The sequence below is a fragment of the Anolis sagrei genome, chromosome 6 (assembly GCF_037176765.1).
Source record: "Anolis sagrei isolate rAnoSag1 chromosome 6, rAnoSag1.mat, whole genome shotgun sequence".
NCBI classification, from domain to species: domain Eukaryota; kingdom Metazoa; phylum Chordata; class Lepidosauria; order Squamata; family Dactyloidae; genus Anolis; species Anolis sagrei.
In genome coordinates this window covers 27663107-27681973 of record NC_090026.1, presented here as the reverse complement: position 1 = coordinate 27681973, position 18867 = coordinate 27663107, and the positions used below count along the sequence as shown (strand labels likewise).

Below are 18867 nucleotides of genomic sequence, written 5' to 3'. Positions count from 1 at the left end.
TGGAACCGCCGGTGGCGCACTGGGTTAAACCCCTGTGCCGGCAGGACTGAAGAACGACAGGTTGCAGGTTTGAATCCAGGGAGAGCATGGATGAGCTCTCTCTGTCAGTTCCAGCTCCCCATGCGGGGACATGAGAGAAGCCTCCCACAAGGATGGTAAAACATCAAAACACCTGGGCGTGCCCTGGGCAACATCCTTGCAACATCCTTGCAAATTCTCTCACACCAGAAGCAACTTGCAGTTTCTCAAATCACTCCTGACACACACACAAAAAAAATCAGGGATGGGCAAACTTTGGCCCTCCAGGTGTTTTGGACTTTACCTCCCACAATTCCGAATTGTAGGAGTTGAAGTCCAAAACACCTGGAGGGCCAAAGTTTGCCCATGCCAGGTGTAGATGCACTCTAAGAGAAAGTAATTGACCCAAGGTCACCAGTGAATTCCATCACCAAGCAGCAACTTCAATCTAGATTTCCCAATCCAGATTGAAAAGCATTACATATAGCACTGATTCACACATTCTGTACAACAAGGTCTGGAATTATGTGTGGTTCATGCAAATGAAGAGACAGAAATGCATATTCAAATTGACCAATTAAAAGAAATCCACATAAAAGAAATATTTGACTGTAAACTCAGTGATCAATGCATAGAGAATTTTATTGTAAGACAGCATTTAGCTCATGTTTCAGTTCAACGACAACCAAAAAAGATCCATTATGGCATAGTATCAGCCAAGGAGAGCATTCTTTCAGTAAAGGCCTATTGGGCGTAGTGGGGAAAATCATGCACGCGCACCTAAAGAAGCCACATGGAGGCAAATTTACAACCCAGCCATGACTTTTGCCGCAGATGAGTGCCAAAGAGGCAGCGTGTCTCGGGGACCTTGCTCTGTGTGCCTGCGCCTGGCTGGACTGTGACAGCCACCCCTCCCTCTATAATGTGAGGGGGACGAGCACATGCAGACCTCATGACTACGCCCACACGGCAGTATATGAACATACAGATTAATGTACATCCCGCAAGGTGACCACTTCAATTGTGTGAACGCTAGACAAGTATGCCATCAGAGAGAGAAATCCAAAGGCATTCAGTTCATCTGCCCAGATATGCATCCAATATAAAATACATCCCTCCTCTCCAAAATCCAATACCGCCATCCGTCTGCTTCAAAATCCAATACCATTTTTCAAGGGACCATGACAATTTTTATCCAAAGAAAAATAATGAGGGGAGTGATAAGAAGGGATGGAGCAGAGCAAGGGAAGAAAGATGAGCGGCCATAAGGAGGGAGCATCGAAAGCATGAAAGCCCCACCCACCAAGATGGAAATGGGATGCCTTGCTTCAAGCGTACTATGATTTCTAGACCTTTTCAAGAGCTCATCCACACTCACACATTCCCACACTGGGCACAATTCACAACCAGAAGGACTAAGAGCATGCTTTCCGGGGGAAATGAGGGAAAATGGGCTCTGCCCCTGTGCAACGGAATCAATGATGCACGCCCAGAGATGCAGAGCAGCATCCTTGCACATGTGTAGTGTATGGCTGCGAGGTGGATGGGTTTATTCCTTAGTTGCCTTCCTGCCAGATCCAGATACACTTTGAAAAGAGTGAACACTCAAAGCATGGCCACACAGGTGCTTATCTGTCACTTATTCACAACTGGGGGAAAAATGTGCAGCCACTGGGGAAAGCGAAGCATGCATGCTCTAGTGCAAATTTACAGAGATGTATCCACATGAGGGATAAGCAGTAAGATGAGATTTGCGAGCACAGAAAAGATGCATGCACAATCTCCTGCCTGCAGATTAAGCTCGCAAGGAGAGGAGCTGTCACAATGGTGAACATCATGGTATATATACCCAGCAAAAGGCAAGCACACCATGAAACCCACACCAACCATTGGCTCCTTCCCTCTCTCCCATGTCCTTTCTCCCTCTTTTCTTCTGCGATTCACAGGTACCAAAACTGCACACACACACAGACACACACGTGTGTGTGTATGTGTGTGTGTCTGTCTGTGTGTGTGTGTGTATATATATATATATATATATATATATATATATATATATGAGAAGCCCTTCAGCATGGCTTCCCACGCGTGTGCAAGGAGGCGAGTGCACGCTCCCCACCAGCCCCAGTTTGCACAGTTTCTTTGCACGAGGGGGAGGAAACACATGTCTGCACTGAGCCCCAGAAGCACCGCGCTTCCTTCCTTTCTCTCTCTCTCTCTCTCTGTCTCTACTGCTTGCCTTTCCTTCATCACATATAGAAACAATCTATTTGAGTGTGTGTGAGAGAGAGAAATGGGGGAGAAAAAGAAAGGTGGGGGAGGAAAAAAAGGTGGGAAAGTGCTCTCTTTCCCCAATCACCACCACTATAGACAGAGATGTAGGTATAGATATAGGTATGGATAATTGTGTGAGAGAAGGGTGGGGTAGAGAGAAAGGTAAGGGAGTAAAGAAGGTGAGAAATGTGCTCTTTTCCTGTACCCGGATCACATAGAGAAACGACCACCATAGATACAGATGCTCTCCTTCCCCAAACCCCCATCACATATAGAAACTACCACTATAGATGGAGATGTAGGTGGAGATAGATATAGGTATGGATAATTTAGTGTGTGAGAGAAAAGTGGGGTAGAGAGAAAGGTAAGGGAGAAAAGAAGGTAGGAAAGTGCTCTCTTTTCCGGTACCCTGATCACATACAGAAATTACCACTACAGATACAGATGTAGATGCTGTGTAGGAGAGAAATGTGCTCTCCTTCCATGAACCCCCATCACATTGAGAAACTACCACTATAGATGATGTAACTGTAGATATAGGTGTGGATAATTGAGTGTGAGAGAAAAGGTAGATTAGAGAAAGGTGAGGGAGAAAAGAAGGTGGGAAAGTGCTCTTTTCCCAATCACATGGAGAAACCACCACTATAGATAGAGATGTAGGTGGAGATATAGGTATGGATAATTGAGTGTGAGAGAGAAAGGTGGGGTAAAGAGGAAGGCAAGGGAGAAAAGAAGGTGGGAAAATGCTCATTTCCCGCACTCGGATCACATGGAGAAACGACCACCATAGACACAGATGCAGATCCTGTGAGACAGAGACATGTGCCTTCCCTGAACCATCGATACATAGAGAAACTATAGATGCAGATGTAGGTGTAGTTTAGGTATGGATAATTGAGTGTATGAGAGAAAGTTGGCTTAGAAAGGTAAGGGAGAAATGAAGGTGGGGAAGTGCTCTCTTTTCCTGCCCCTCATAATATATAGAAACCACCATCATAGATACAGATGTGGATCCTGTGTGCTCTCCTTCCATGAACCCCCATCACATAGAGAAACTGTCGGTACAGATGTAGGTGTAGCTATAGGTACCATTGAGTGTATGAGAGAAAGATGGGTTGGAGAGAAAAGTGAGGGAGAAAAGAAGGTGGGAAAGTGCTTCCCCCCCCCCCCCCCAACCTGATGATATATAGAAACTACAACTATAGATACAGATGTAGATCTTGTGTGGGAGAGAAATGTGCTCTCCTTCCATGAACCCCCACCTGCATCACAGAGAAACGACCCCTATAGATACACATGTAGATCCTGTGTGAGAGGGACATGTGCTCTCCTTCCCTGAAGCCCCATCACATAGAGAAACTATAGATACAGATGTGGGTGTAGATTTAGGTATGGATAATTGAGTGTATGAGGGAAAGGTGGGATAAAGAGAAAGATAAAGGGGGGGAGGGGGGGAAGTGCTCCCTTTTCCCATAACCTGATCATATAGAGACTACCACTATAGATACAGATGTAGGTGTAGATACAGGTATGGATAATTGAGTGTGTGAGAGAAAGATGGGATAAAGAGAAAGGTAAGGGAGAAAGAAGGTGGGGAAGTGCTCTCTTTTCCCATAACCTGATCATATAGAGAGACTACCACTATAGATACAGATGTAGGTGTAGATACAGGTATGGATAATTGAGTGTATGAGGGAAAGGTGGGATAATGAGAAAGGTAAGGGGGAAAAGAAGGTGGGGAAGTGCTCTCTTTTCCCATAATCTGATCATATAGACTACCATCATAAATAGAGATGTAGGTATAGATATAGGTATGGATAATTGAGTGTGTGAGTGAAAGGTAAGGGGGAGAAGAAGGTGGAAAAGAGCTCTCTCTTCCCATAACCTGGTCATATATAGAAACTATCACTATAGATACAGATGTAGATCCTGTGTGAGAGAGAAATGTGCTCTCCTTCCCTGAACCCCCACCTCGATCACAGAGAAACGACCACCATAGATACACATGTGGATCCTGTGTGAGAGAGACATGTGCTCTCTTTCCCTGAAGCCCCATCACATAGAGAAACCACCACTATAGATAGAGATGTAGGTGTAGATAGATATAGGTATATGGATAATTGAGTGAGAGGTGGAGAGAAAGGTGAGGGATTCGGGCAAGCACATTCCTTCCCCGAATCCCAATCCCATTATCAATATAGCTATGATCTATTGATAGCTATATTGATATCTGTATAGAGGTGAGTGTGAGAGAGAAATGAAGGGAGGGAGAGCAAGGTGAGGAAAGGAAGGCGGTGGGAAAGTCCTGACCCTTCCACGCTCCATCCCGCGGATCCCGAGTGGGGAGCCCTGTCTCCCCCGCGTCCCCACACCCCACGCAGCCCTTACCGGGGTCCCCTGCGGAGGGGGGCGTGGCAGGGTCCGGCGAGGTCCCCTCCCGCGGCCATGCTGCTCTGATGCCTCCTCTCTTGCTTCCTCCCCCCCAAAATTACGCGTGGCGGCTGTGGCGGAGGCAGCAGCCCCTTCGCCTGGCTGTGGGAACCCCCCTCTCCACGCCCGAGCCCCCCTTTCTCTTCCCTTCCTCTCTCCGCCCCCTCCCCTTGGTACCTGCCACGGGTGGGAGCCGCTCAGCGCCTCGTCCTCTTCGGGGGGGACCCTCCGGACCCGGTCCCCCCCTTCCTCCCTCCCAAACTCGGCCTTCCTCCTCCTCCTCCTCCTCCTCCTCTTCTTCTTCCACGCCTTGCAGTGGGCGGGGAGGGGGAGGCGAGGTCCTCCAGCGGTTTCCACGGGGGAGAAAAAGGGAGGAGCGGCGGGCGATGTAGTGTGGAAAGGCAAAAGGAGGGATGGAAGGAAGGATGGAAGGATGGATGGAGAAGAGGGGGTGTCTCCGTCTCCCGAGGATGCGCCCCTCCCAGCCTCTCCCTCCCTTGCTCACCCTCCTCCTCCCCTCCCACGAAGATGCTCTCAAGCTCCTCCCACTCTCCTCTCCCTTTCCCCCTCCCCTGCTCTTTTTATCCCCCCCCCCCCGCCCTCTCTCTCTTCCTGCTGTTCAGGAATGCACACCGTTGCCCCCCCCCCCCGCCTCCCATTCATAGCATCACGTGGGTGGTGGGGAGGGGAGGGTGGGGAAAGGGAGGGGGAGGGAAAGCGGTCCAGCATCCACACATATATACACACACACATAGCAAGCATCCTATCCACTCTCCCTCATTCCCTCATCGCTATATGTCATCCCACTCCCACCCCACTCACTTCCTCCCTTCTCCCACCCCACGCAGGCCCCACTCCTCGCCCCCACCGCCCTTTGCAGCCTTAAAGAGCTCCATTTTTGAACCGGCTTGACACCCTCGTCTTGCCTTGGAAGGACATCCCTCCCCAGCCCAGCCCCTCCTTTCTGATCATCCCTCTCTTGAGCACTAGCACCTCCAGAAAGGAAAGACTGACACTATCCCCCTCCTCAACAATGCCCACCATCCTCAGCTCCATCCTGCGGGGTTTTTTCCCCCTTCCTTTCTAGGCTATGGCTCTTTGATTAAAATTACATTCCTGAAATGAACCATGGACCCTCTTGGAAGGCTTCAGAGGTTAGATCAGGCATGGGCAAACTTCAGCCTTGCTCTAGGTTGATGGGGTCCCCAGCCAGTTTACCAGCGGTTAGAATTTCTGGGAGTTGAAGGCCAAAACATCTGGGGACCCACAAGTTGAGAACCACTGCTCTAGGTGTTTTTAAACTGTATTTTATGTTTGTTGTGGCATCGAATTGCTGCCAATTTGTAAGACACCTTGAGTCACCTTTGGGCTGAGAAAGGCGGAATATACATCTATATAAATAAAAATGTAATGTTCGTTTGTGGGATTAACAGAACTCAAAAACCACTGGACGAATTGACACCAAATTTGGACACAAGACACCTAACAGTTCAATGTATGTCCTTCACTCAAACAATTGATTTTGTCATTTGGCAGTTGTAGTCACTGGGATTTATAGTTCACCTACAATCAACGAACATTCTGAACCCCACCAACGATGGAATTGAACCAAACTTGGCACACAGTTCTCCCATGACCAACAGAAAATACTGGAAGGGTTTGGTGGGCAGTGTCCTTTGGATTTGGAGTTGTAGTTCACCTACATCCAGAGATCACTGTGGACTCAAGCAATGATGGATCTGGACCAAACTCTACAAGAATACGCAATATGCCCAAATGTGAACACTGGTGGAATTTGGGGAAAATAGAATCTTGACATTTGGGAGTTGTAGTTGCAGGGATTTATAGTTCACCAACAATCACAGAGCATTCTGAACCCCACCAATGATAGAATTGGGCCAAATCTTCCACACAGAACCCCCATGTGGGCCACAGCAACGTGTGGCAGGAGATGGCTAGTATCTATATAAATAAAAATGCAATGTTTGTTTGTGGGATTAACACAGCTCAGAAACCACTGGGCGAATTGACACCAAATTTGGACACAAGACACCTCTCAGGCCAACGAGTGACCATCACTCATGAAAAACTGGAAAACACAGCGGAAGGGACTTAATGGGTCAAAAAAGCAAAAAGACGCTACAGCGCATGTGCAAACCACATATATACACAAACACACACATACACACATATATACACATATACATATATATATATACACACAAAACACATACACACAGACTGGGCCACAGGAATGCATGGCAGGGGACAGCTAGTGGTAAATAAATAAATAAATAAATAAGAGCAATGCTCCAAAACAAGATACATTTTATGCATGCATGAGATACATAACTGCACATGGCTATCCTTGAGTATTTGTTTGTTGGGATTTTTTGGAAATAATAATAATAATAATAATAATAAACTTTATTTAATATCCCGCCACCATCTCCCCAATGGGGACTTGGGGCAGCTTACATGACGCCAAGCCCAACAGCATATTACAAAAAAGTAAAACCAGAACACAATAACAACACAGTAAAATACATACAACATATGAGTTTAAAAAAAACGATAAAGCAAAATCATGGACACAAAAAATAAAATAACATAACAATGAGCGGGCTGCATGTGCAAGATAAAAACTAAGATACTAAAAATACTAAAATCAGGATGAGATAGGGATGGAGCAGATTGTTTGTGGGGGAGAAACTCATAAAGAAACGGGGTCATAAATATAGACCTTCATACAGGTGGGGACAAAAACCGTTGAGGGGGAGCGACTGTGTATGATAATATGGCTACTCTCCAAAAGTGCACCGGAAAAGCCAGGTTTTGAGATCACTCTTGAACATTTCTAAGGTGGGGACCTTCATAGTCTCACCAGGCAATGCGTTCCAGAGTTGGGGGGCCACAGAGGAGAAGGCTCTCTCCCTTGTGCTTACAAGATGGGCCTGTGCTAATGTCAAGGGCAGAAGAAGAGCCTCCCCTGAGGATCTAAGAGCTCAGGCTGGTTCATGGAGAGAGATCTGCTGTTTATTATTTTATACTGCCCTTCAATTTTGTTCCCAAAACAGGTTTATAACCAATGTGCAAAAATGTAAAAACAAGAAAGCATGCATACCTAAATGAGTTAAAATCCACAAAATCATATAAGAAGCATTTTTTTTTAAAAAGGAGTTACTCAGCAGGATTAAATTTGTTTCCAAAAAAGGTCAGAAAAACAAGTCCTGGCCTGCTGGTGCACGGAAAAAGACAACGAAGTGTAAAATATAGATGAATCTGTGCTTCAGTCTGAACTTTAAAAGATCTATCCAAAGTGCTGGATTTATTTTGGGGGATAGCATTTCGCACCTTAGATGTGTGTCTTCAAGCCACCTGTCAACTTACAGCAGCCCCATGAATGACATTGTGTTTTCTCAGGCAAGGAATAAAGATGGTCCTTCTTATGAAATACATCTTACATCAACTGGTTTTCACTGGCAGCCTCCCATCTGAGTACTAACCAGGGCTGACTCTACTGACATTCCAAGATTAGAGGGGATCTATCATCTTTAGGGTATTTAGACAACATCTTTATAGATTGCTTGAATTGTGGACTAAAACTTGAACCATGTTGACATGGCAGCCACCACAGATACGCATAGATATGAAGCACTTTGTCTAAGATGCCTGAGGTATTGAAATACATACATTTATGTGTGGTACCAATATACCAATATATACCAACATACAAATATAAATTATGATAATATAAGATTGCAATTTATTATGTACTACTTTGGCCACCCCTCCAGTAATCAATTTTCAACATATCTATGTGTGCCTAGTTTGGTCCAGATCCATTGATGTTTGGTGCTCTCTGGATTTAGATGAACTACAACTCCCCCAAATCAAGATGAATTTCTCCCAAAGACTTCCAATATTTTTTGCTGCTCATGGGGACTTTGTGTGCCAAGTTTGGTCCAATTACATCTTTGGTGGAGTTCAGGGTGTTCACTGATTGAAGGTGAACTATAAATCCCAGTACCTATAACTCCAAAATGTCCAGGCCAATTCCCCCCAAAACCCACTAGCATTCAAATTTGGACATATTGGGTATGTATTGCAAGTTTGGTTCAGACCCATCATTGTTTGGGTTCATAGTGCGCTTTGGATATAGGTGAGCTACAACTCCAATAAATCCCTCCAAAGACCTCCAATATTTTTTTTTGGTCACGAGGGTTCTGTGTGCCAATTTAGCTCCAGTTCCATCATTGGTGGAATTCAGAGTGCTCTTAGATTACAGGTGAACTATACATTGCAGTACCTACAACTCATAAATTATGTATGTTCAGTTACTCTGTTTGCTGTGTGCCATAGGAAAGAATAGGAAAAGGTTATGGGAGAGGCAGTGGGTGGGGGTCATGCAAATTCCACACTAATGGAGAGAGTAAGGAACACTGGGATGTCTGTGGTGGAGGAAAAACATAAAATCTAGGATGAAATTGTCCCCGTATGAAAGCCTTCACTTGGGTGGTAGGCAGTATGATGTTTGTGGAGGACATTGGCAGGGCTCTTGTACGTGTTTACGGCACTCTCTATAACCTGCAATATCACTGGAGGGAAGGCATTGATCTCTCCTGAGTAGTTGGAGTTATACCTATTTGTGGAAGTGGGAGCCTGTCTGTGTAAGTGGACACCCCAGCAACATACATACATACATACATACATATTTTCACTTTTGTTATGTGTATAGATCAGTGGTTCTCAACCTTCCTAATGTTGCGACCCCTTAATACCATTCCTCATGTTGTGGTGACTCCCAACCATAAAATTATATTTGTTGCTACTTCATAACTGTAGTTTTGCTACTGTTATGAATGGTAATATAAATATCAGGTATGCAAGATGCATTTTCATCCACTGGACCAAATTTGGCTCAAAAACCCAAAATGCCTAAATTTGAATACTGGTGGGGTTGAGGGGGATTAATTTTGTCATTTGAGAGTTGTAGTTGCTGGGATTTATAGTTAACCTACAATCAAAGATCATTCTTAACTCCACCAACTATGGCAGGGGTCCTCAAACTTTTTAAACAGAGGGCCAGGTCACAGTCCCTCACATTGTTGGAGAGCCGGATTATAATTTGAAAAAAACACAAATGAATTCCTATGCACACTGCACATATCTTATTTGTAGCGCAAAAAAACCCAACACTTTAAAACAATACAATAATTAAAACAAAGAACAATTTTAACAAATATAAACTTATTAGTATGTCAATGGGAAGTGTGGGCCTGCTTTTGGCTAATGAGATTGGATCATTGTTGTTGAGTGCTTTCAAGTCGTTTCAGACTTAGGTTAACACTGAGCGAGGGCCAGGTAAATGACCTTGGAGGGCCATATCCAGCCCCCGGGCCTTAGTTTGAAGACCCATGAACTATGGAATTGAACCAAACTTGGCGCACAGGACTCTCATGGCTGACAGAAAACACTAAAAGGGTTTGGTGGGCATTGACCTTGAGTTTTGGAGTTGTAGTTCACCTACATGCAGAGAGCACTGTGGACTCACACAATGATGGATCTGGACCAAGCTTGGCAATGCTCAGTATTCGAACCTCACCAAAAATAGAATTGGGCCAAATTTCCCACACAGAATCCTCATGTCCAACAAAATATACTGTGTTTTCCGATGGTCTTTGGTGACCCCTGACACCCCCATGTGACCCCCCCCCCCCCCCGGGGTCTCAACCTCCCCAGTTGAGAAACACTGGTATAGATGATATGTGCAGTGTGCATAGGAATTTGTTCTCTTTTTTCAAACTATAGTCCAGCCCCCAACGGTCTGAGGGACCATGAACCAGCTTTCTGCTTTAAAAGATTGAGGATCCCTGCTTTAAAGGACAGCCTAGAGAGGTCCAACATCTCAGATAATTTCTTCAAAGGACGCCAAATGCCTGAAAAGGATCCTCGTTCCCACTGACATGAGAGTTATAGCTTCCACTATGTATAATGCTTATTTTTTTATGTAAACCTCTATCGCGTGTGTCAATCAATTTGTGACATAACTAGATCTATTTGCAACATAACTACATGCTTTGAAATTAGAGTAAGGAAATAAATAAACTCATCCAATTAATTACTTAAGGAGCATGTTAGCTGTGCATGGGCGGAATAGGCAATCATATATTCCTATCTCAGATTTTAATTCCATGAAGCTGATTGTGCCTTTAATTGTGCCTTCTGCCTCCTCTCCCTCTGGTTTTGCAGCGTGGGGTGTGTTTGTGTGTGTTTCAGATATAGCTGGGTTGTTCATTGCAGCAAACCAAGGCACAGATGCTTAACACCTATATGTGAGGGAGCTTTCCATAAGAATTAAAAAAGAAATCTGCGGGATGTAGGTCTGCCAGATATTCCTTATGATAAAGGATGCCCTTTATTTGTGTTTTGGAATAGTGCCCCTTATTGAGCTGTCCCTTATTTGTAAAGGATGCCCCCTCTCTGAGAGTTGGAAAGCTTTTCTTTTTATATAGACTTGAACAAGAGGCCAAAACAATTCTGCATTTTTAGCTGTAGGCCCTTCATAAAGACAGGCATGTGTGAATTATGTAATGGATGAATGTAGACAATATGTTAATTTCACAGAGACATGCACGACTATGTTCGGCAAAATCAATACATCCATTTGGTATTTAGGAAGAGTCCCGGCCTGTTAATAACTACTTTCTGAGTGTCAGCCCTTCAAGTTATGAATTTTGGCTGTCTCTTATTGTCATTCTGAAAACCTGGCAACGTTTGCTGGATGGATTTCTGCGGCTCAGTCTGGATGACTCCACTAAAGAGTCAGATATACAATTGTGGGATCCGTCTGGACAGAGAGAATACCATGGAAGCCTGGGTGGGATTGTCACTTGGGAATATGATTTACCCACACTAGACAGTTTGTCAGCTGTGAGCCAACATCTAGTTAATAAGCTATGGTGTTGTTAAGACCATTTTATGAAATCACAACCCACTTTCTCAAGTATTGTGTGGGGAAAAGTAAAAATGTAATAGTATTCCAACCATGCTCACAAAGCAAAATATAATATCAATAAAAATGTATTTAAAAAAAAGAATTTCAACCATGCAATAAACACCTCCAATCCTCCTTGTTAGCTGTGCATTCCCCCAACAAAGGGTTGTCAGAGAGCAAGGGGATCAATGATAATGCATCCAGCTATTTTCCTATACATCAGTGTTTCCCAATCTTTGGTCCTCTGGGTATTTTGGACTTCAACTCCCGGAAATCCAAGCCAGCTTACCAGCTGTTAGGAATTGTGGGAGCTGAAGTCCAAAACAACTGGAGGGCCAAAGGTTTGGGAACCACTGCTATGCATGAACACATTGCAAGCATTGTCATCTAAAGGGCCATCCCAAGAACCACCAAAGGAAGAAATGAAAAAAGCTAGATACACATTAGCATCAGGAGATGTAGTAACTTGGCGCACAGAACTCTCATGACTGATAGAAAACACTAAAAGGATTTAGTGGGTATTGACATTGCGTTTTGGAGTTGTAGTTTTTATTATATGCTTTTATTGGTTTTGTATGGTTTTATATTGCATGCTAATGGTTTTAATTGTATTTTATGGTGTTGGGGCATTGAATTGTTGCCGACTGTAGACCGTCTTGAGTTGCCTTTGGGCTGAGAAAGGCGATATACAAATATGGTAAATAAATAAATAAATAAATAGTTCATCCAGAGAGCACTGTGGACTCAAACAATGATAAATCTGGACTAAATCTAGCACAAATACTCAATATGCACAAATATGATCACTGGTGGAGCTTGGGAAAAATAGACTGTGAAATTTGGGAGTTGTAGTTACTGGGATTTATTGTTCACCTACAATTAAAGAGCATTCTGAGCCTCACTAATGGTAGAATTGGGCCAGACTTCCCACACGGAACCCCCATGCCTTGAAGGCACTCGCTGGTGTGAGCCTCCCTCCAGCCTCACATGCTCCCTCGCCTGCACATGAACACTATGCTGCCATGCGCCAAACATGCCTGCTCTCCCCTTCCCACTTGGAGTCTCAGAAACAGCTCTTCCCTTGGCCGAGAGGCTAAGAGGCCGACTAATCACAGCAGAGGAGGACTTTTGGTAGGAGGATTTGCTGTCTGTTTCCAAAAAGGAAGAGAAGGACAGGCGGAGAGATCTTCAGCCTTCTCTGTCAAAGGGATTCCTAAAACCATCCGAAATATATGTTTTTTGATGGTCTTTGGCAATACCTTTGAAACCCCCTTGCAACCCCCCCAGGGGTCACAACCCCAGGTTGAGAAACGCTGGTCTAGATCCAAGAAAGTCATTCTACCCCTCTATTTTGCCTTAATCAGCCCACACCTGGAATACTGTGTCCAATTCTGGGCACCACAATTGAAGGGAGATATTGACAAGCTGGAATGTGTCCAGAGGAGGGTGACTAAAATGATCAAGGGTTTGGAGAATAAGCCTTACGAGGAGCAACTAACTGTGCATGCTTCACCTGCAGAAGAGAAGGTGGAGGGGAGACATGATGAGGGACATGTATAAATATGTGAGGGGAAGTCATAGGGAGGAGGGAGCAAGCTTGTTTTCTGCTGCCCTGGAGACTAGGATGCAGAACAATTGTTTCAATCTACAGGAAAGGAGATTCCACGTGAACATTAGGAAGAACTTCCTGACTGTGAGAGCTGTTCAGCAGTGGAACTCTCTGCCCTGGAGTGTGGTGGAGGCTCCTTATTTGGAGGCTTTTAAAGAGAGACTGGATGACCATCTGTCGGGGGTGCTTTGAATGCGATTTTCCTGCTTCTTGGCAGGATGTTGGACTGGATGGCCCACAAGGTCTCTTCCAACTCTATGATTCTATGATGTTGACAATAATTCTATAACTAGAAAAGCATTCAACGAAAGTCACATTTGAAGAATGGGTCATTTTAGAAGATTTTACTATATATTTGCATTAAAAAGAAAAAGGAATGGTGCCACTTTCCTTCCTGGACTATAACTCTATTACATTAAATCAAATGTCAGGAAGGTAGGCAGACTAACAGATTAAGCCCTCTGGGTTGAGACCTGTGTACATTTAATCCAGTGTTCAGCCACAAAGATAAGGCTTATCGTTCACAGTGAATGAAAAAAGAGGATCAGGAGTGCCATGTGTTTGGAGAGAAACAAAAAGAGAACAGAAAACACAGGAGTGATTTGTTCCAGGGAAGAGCAAATATGCAATTGTTGAGTGACACAGACACAGGCATAAAATGCACTGTATCTGCATTGTGCTGTATGGAAAGAACACAAAAAAACACCCACACGTGTTGGACTGATGGCAGGAAGAAAAGGCTTTCACTTCCCGCATCACAATGTCCTCAGAGAAAAGTTATCTAATTCCACCTGAAAGAAATTAATTCAAGTCAATGGAAGCATTGCCTCTTCTCTAAGCTCTTGCATGGGGGTTTAGGGAAGATTTATTTTCAAAGTCAATTAAAACAAACCCAGTCATTGTTGTTACGTGTACCTTCAAGTCAATGACTCCAAGGCAACCTTATTGTGGTGTCTTCTTGGCAAGATTTGTTGGGGGAATTTGCCACTGCCTTCCTTTGAGGCTGAGTGAGTGTGACTTGCCCAAGGTCACCCAGTGGGTTCTCTGCTCCTTTGGCATTCGAACCCTGGTCTCCAGAGTAATAGTTCAATGCTCAAACCATTATACTATGATCCCTATCAGAAAAAAAGTTAATTTTTCGAGTCGGGGAGAGGTATTTTTCCTCATTGAAAAAAATTAATTGGAGTTCATAGAAGTGTATCCTTCCTTTTAAACTTTGGTATTTCTAACTAGGGTGTTAGAGTAAATTAATATCTGTCTTAATTTTATGTCGATAGTGCATCTACAATACAGAGTTTAAGGCTTCTTGACACCACTTCAACTGCCATTGAACCATGGAAGTTGTAGTTTTTCATGAGGTCTTTACCCTTCTCTCCCAAAGTGAACTGGTGCCTTACTGAACCACAACTCCCATGATTCCATAATACTAAGCCATGGCAGTTAAAGTGAGGTCAAACTGCACTAATTCTACAGTGTAGATGTACCTTATGCCTTTTAATACTGGTATACATGTTTTAATGGTATTTTTATTATTATTAATATTCCCTTTTAATACCCTAAAAAGAGACCCAAAGCCGCTAAAAACATTAATGACAGTACAATATAAAATTTAAAACCTTAAAAAACATACAACATACTATAGAAACCTAAAGACAATAGGATTAAACATCAAAGCTGTTAAAAATAAACAGCTAAAACTATTAACACCATTAAAAACTTATTAACATACCTAAATAAATAAATAAATAAATAAATAAAAGTGCTATATCACGCCTCCTGGCTTGTTCTTATTATTTCCTTTTTATTGTGTTATTGAAGGCTTTTATGGCCAGAATTGGGTTGCTGTGAGTTTTCCAGGCTGTATGGCCATGTTCCAGAAGCATCCTCTCCTGATGTTTCGCCCACATCTATGGCAGGCATCCTCAGAGGTTGAGGGGTCTGTTGGAAACCAGGCAAGTGAAATTTATATATCTGTGGAATGTCCAGAGTGGGAGAAAGAACTCTTGCTCGGTGGAGACAAGTGTAAATGTTGCAACTGGCCACTATGATTAGCACTGAATAGCCTTGCAGCTTCAAAGCCTGGCTGATTCCTGCTTGGTGGAATTTTTTGTTGGGAGGTGTTAGCTGGTTCTGATATTTTCCTGTCTGTAATTCCTCTGTTTTCTCAGTATTGTTTTTTATTTACTGTCCAGATTTCTTTTTAATATTTCTATCTATGTATTAAGGAGCAGTGGTAGGACTGCTGGTCGTGCAGTGGTAGGACTGCTAACCTTGTTTTAATCCAGGGAGCGGGGTGAGCTCCTGTCTGTTAGCTCCAGCTTCTCATGCGGGGACATGAGAGAAGCCTTCCACAGGATGGTAAAATATCCAGGTGTCTTCTGGGCAACATCCTTGCAGACGGCCAATTCTCTCATACCAGAAGTGACTTCCAGTGTCTCAAATCACTCCTGACATGAAGAAAAAGAAAGAAATCTCTGTATTTTAATTATGTTGTACCCTGCCTGGAGGCTTGAGGAGAGGTCGGTAAGAAAACAACAACAATAGCAGCAGCAGCAGCAGAAAAAATACATTCTTGGTGTTCCTGAAGTTATTTGGGGTGTTGATTCAGAAAATTGCATTGGATAGACCACATCAACTGTAGCTTCTTAGATATGGTTATCATGGTTTTCTGTAGGTATGTAGATGAAGACTGGCACAAGCAGTCCCCAAGTTATGAACAAGATAGGTTCTGTAGGTTTGTTCTTAAATTTGTATGTAAGTCGGGACAGATATTTTTAAAAGTATAACTCCAGCCATATATATATATATAGAGAGAGAGAGAGAGAGAGAGTGAGAGAGAGAGAGAGAGAGTTGGATAGCACAGGGAAGGATTAATACCGCTGTGGTGTTTGTTTTGCTGCCTGTGCCTCTATTTAGAAAATTTCACCTCACTTTCTGTCTCTGTCATAATTAGATATTGAAAAATCTGGCTTGTTTTGGACACAAGGATAGGTAAGGAAGCTTCAGTGGAGACCCCTTTTCCCCATGATAACCCTTTCAGGAGTAAATTTCCCTTCCTAGAAGATTTATCTCACTTCCTGTTGCCTCACCCCTGTTTGTAACTATGAATTGGTTGTAAGTCAGATGTTTGTAACTCAGGGACTGCCTGTGTAGGGCATATGTTCTATATCTCATAAAGCAGAACTGATAGGGGAAAACGGGTAGCAATTTTGGAATCAGCAAGTCAAATATACCCAGAAAGGAGGCTAACATTTGTGGTACCGAAGTGTGTAGTAATAAATCACAGTCCAGTCAAACAGATGAAAGCTGGCCAGATGACAACGCCACACAGAAGGCAAGGAGTTCGCTCAGTCCAGGCTGGGTGAGGCTTTGGCTGGGCTTCTCAAACATCTGGATCAGATTAGACTTCCTGGCTTCTGGCTGGCTGAAGTTCTTGTCCTCCTTTCTTCCCTCCCTCAGAGTTTCTTTCTTTCCTGACTTTGGCCGGGAGGGGAAACAAGACAGACATTTGTGTTTCCCGGAGAGGGATTTTGAGGAAATTCAGAGGATCTGAGAGATTGTCTTCCTTCCTAAATCCAGACCCCAAGATCCAAGGAGAAAGAGGAGAAAGAGTCATGATCCAGCTGCTGCTTTTGGGGCTGCTGCTGGCCTCAGCAACTCAGGGACAAAGGGACGAGCTGAGCTCCGAAGAGGAAAGAAAGGCTCTGATGCTCAAGGTGAGAAAAAGAGACAAAGCTCCTTAGGCCTTTCTGGCTCTTGAAGCCTGGTTGCCAAGCCCCAGGGGCAGAAATGGGGCACCACAGTTGGGAGTGTGGGTGGCACCCCACTTTGGGGCTGCACCCACACTGTACACCAGGCATGCATCTATAGCAGCCATGGACAAACTTGGGCCCTCCAAGTGTTTTGGACTTCAACTTCCACAATTCCTAACAGCCAGTAGCTGAAGTCCAAAACATTCAGAGAGCTGAAATACATCCATGCCTGCTGTAGAATAAATTCACTTTGACACCACTTTTAACTGCCATGGCTCAAGGCTATGGGATCCTAGGAGTTGGAGTTTTGCACGGTATCTAACCTTCTCTGCCAAGGAGTGTTGGTGCTTCACAAAACGGCAGCTTCCAAAAGCCCTGGCAATTTAAGTGGAGTCAAACGACATCCATTGTACAGTGTAGATCAGCATTTCTCAAAATGTAGATTGGGACCCCTGGAGAAGTTGCGAGGAGGCCTTCGGAGGTGTTGCTGAAGACCATCGGAAAACACATATTTCTGATGGCCTTAGGAAACCTTTGGCAGAGAAGGCTGAATATATCTCTGCCTGTTCTTCTCTACCTTTTTGCAAGCAGACGGTGAATCCTCCCACCAAAATTCTGCCTAATTTAGTCTAGATCCATCATTGTTTGGGTTCACAGTGCTTTCTGGATATAGGTGAACTACATCTCCCTTAAATCACTGTCAATTCCTCCCAAATGCCTCCAGTATTTTCTGTTGGTCATAGGTATTCTGTGTGGGAAGTTTGACACAATTCTCTAGTTGATGGGGTTCAGAATGCTCTTTGATTGTAGGTGAACTATAAATCCCAGCAAGCACAACTCCCAAATATCAAGGTCTATTTCCCCCAAACTGCACCAGTGTTCACATTTGGGCATATTGAGTATTCGTGCCAAGTTTGGTCCAGATCCATCATTGTTTGAGTTCACAATGCTCTCTGGATGTAGGTGAACTACAACTCCAAAACTCAAGGTCGATACCCACCAAACCCTTTTAGTGTTTTCTATTGATCATGGGAGTTCTATGTGCCAAGTTTGGTTCAATTCCATCATTGGTGGAGTTCAGAATGCTCTTTGATTGTAGGCTAACTATAAATCCCAGCAACTACAACTCCCAAATGACAAAATAACCCCACCCCCAACCCCACTAGTATTCAAATTTGGGTGTATCGGGTATTTGTGCCAAATTTGGTCCAGTGATTGAAAATACATCCTGCATATCAGATATTTACATTACAATTCATAACAGTAGCAAAATTACAGTTATGAAGTAGCAACGGAAATAATGTTCTGGTTGGAGGTCATCAACTGTATTAAGGGGTCATGGCATTAGGAAGGTTGAAAACCACTGGTATAACACCTTGTTTTGCTTCTGCAATAGCTCCTCCATTGTTCTCTAAGCAGAATGGTAACCTGACCCAGAGTTGTCACTGAAACATGACTGGATGAGAAACTTCTAGCCAGCTATGGGTTGGAGTCCCAAAAAAGTAATTCCTCCAGACTTTGAATCTAGGGCTTGTCTATACCAGACGTGGGCAAACTTGGGCCCTCCGGGTGTTTTGGACTTCAACTCCCACTTTGTGGGATTCAATTCTAGGAGTTGAATTCCAAAACACCCGGAGGACAGGAGTTTGCCCAAGCCTGGTCTATACCTTCCCACTGAAACCAAGGTGTTTTAGAAACATCAAATACAGTTGGACTTACACTTTTGTGGGCTTGGAATTTGTGCATTTGATTATTTACAGAGCGGAGTAATATGCTATCTCTAGGAA

General features: G+C 43.9%; 2 protein-coding genes across 6 annotated transcripts in view; one reads left to right on the top strand and one right to left on the bottom strand.

The window, feature by feature from the left end:
• Positions 1-18867, bottom strand: part of SHANK1 (SH3 and multiple ankyrin repeat domains 1) — a 157904-nt gene that overhangs the window by 137261 nt on the left and 1776 nt on the right. For 4 of the 5 annotated variants that reach the window (XR_009631735.2, XR_010910150.1, XM_060780703.2 and 1 more), the window contains exon 1: positions 4900-5238. The exons of the other annotated variant lie outside the window; for it this stretch is intronic. The gene's annotated coding sequence lies outside the window, so the exon portion shown is untranslated. Of the gene's footprint in view, positions 1-4899; positions 5239-18867 lie in introns of those variants that run through there. 5 annotated transcript variants of the gene reach the window in all.
• CLEC11A (C-type lectin domain containing 11A) overlaps positions 16725-18867 on the top strand; it is a 34927-nt gene continuing 32784 nt past the window's right edge. The window contains exon 1 of the mRNA XM_060780706.2: positions 16725-17044. Within this exon, the coding sequence (XP_060636689.2) occupies positions 16943-17044 (102 nt within the window). The 5' untranslated portion in view covers positions 16725-16942. The remainder of the gene's footprint in view (positions 17045-18867) is intronic.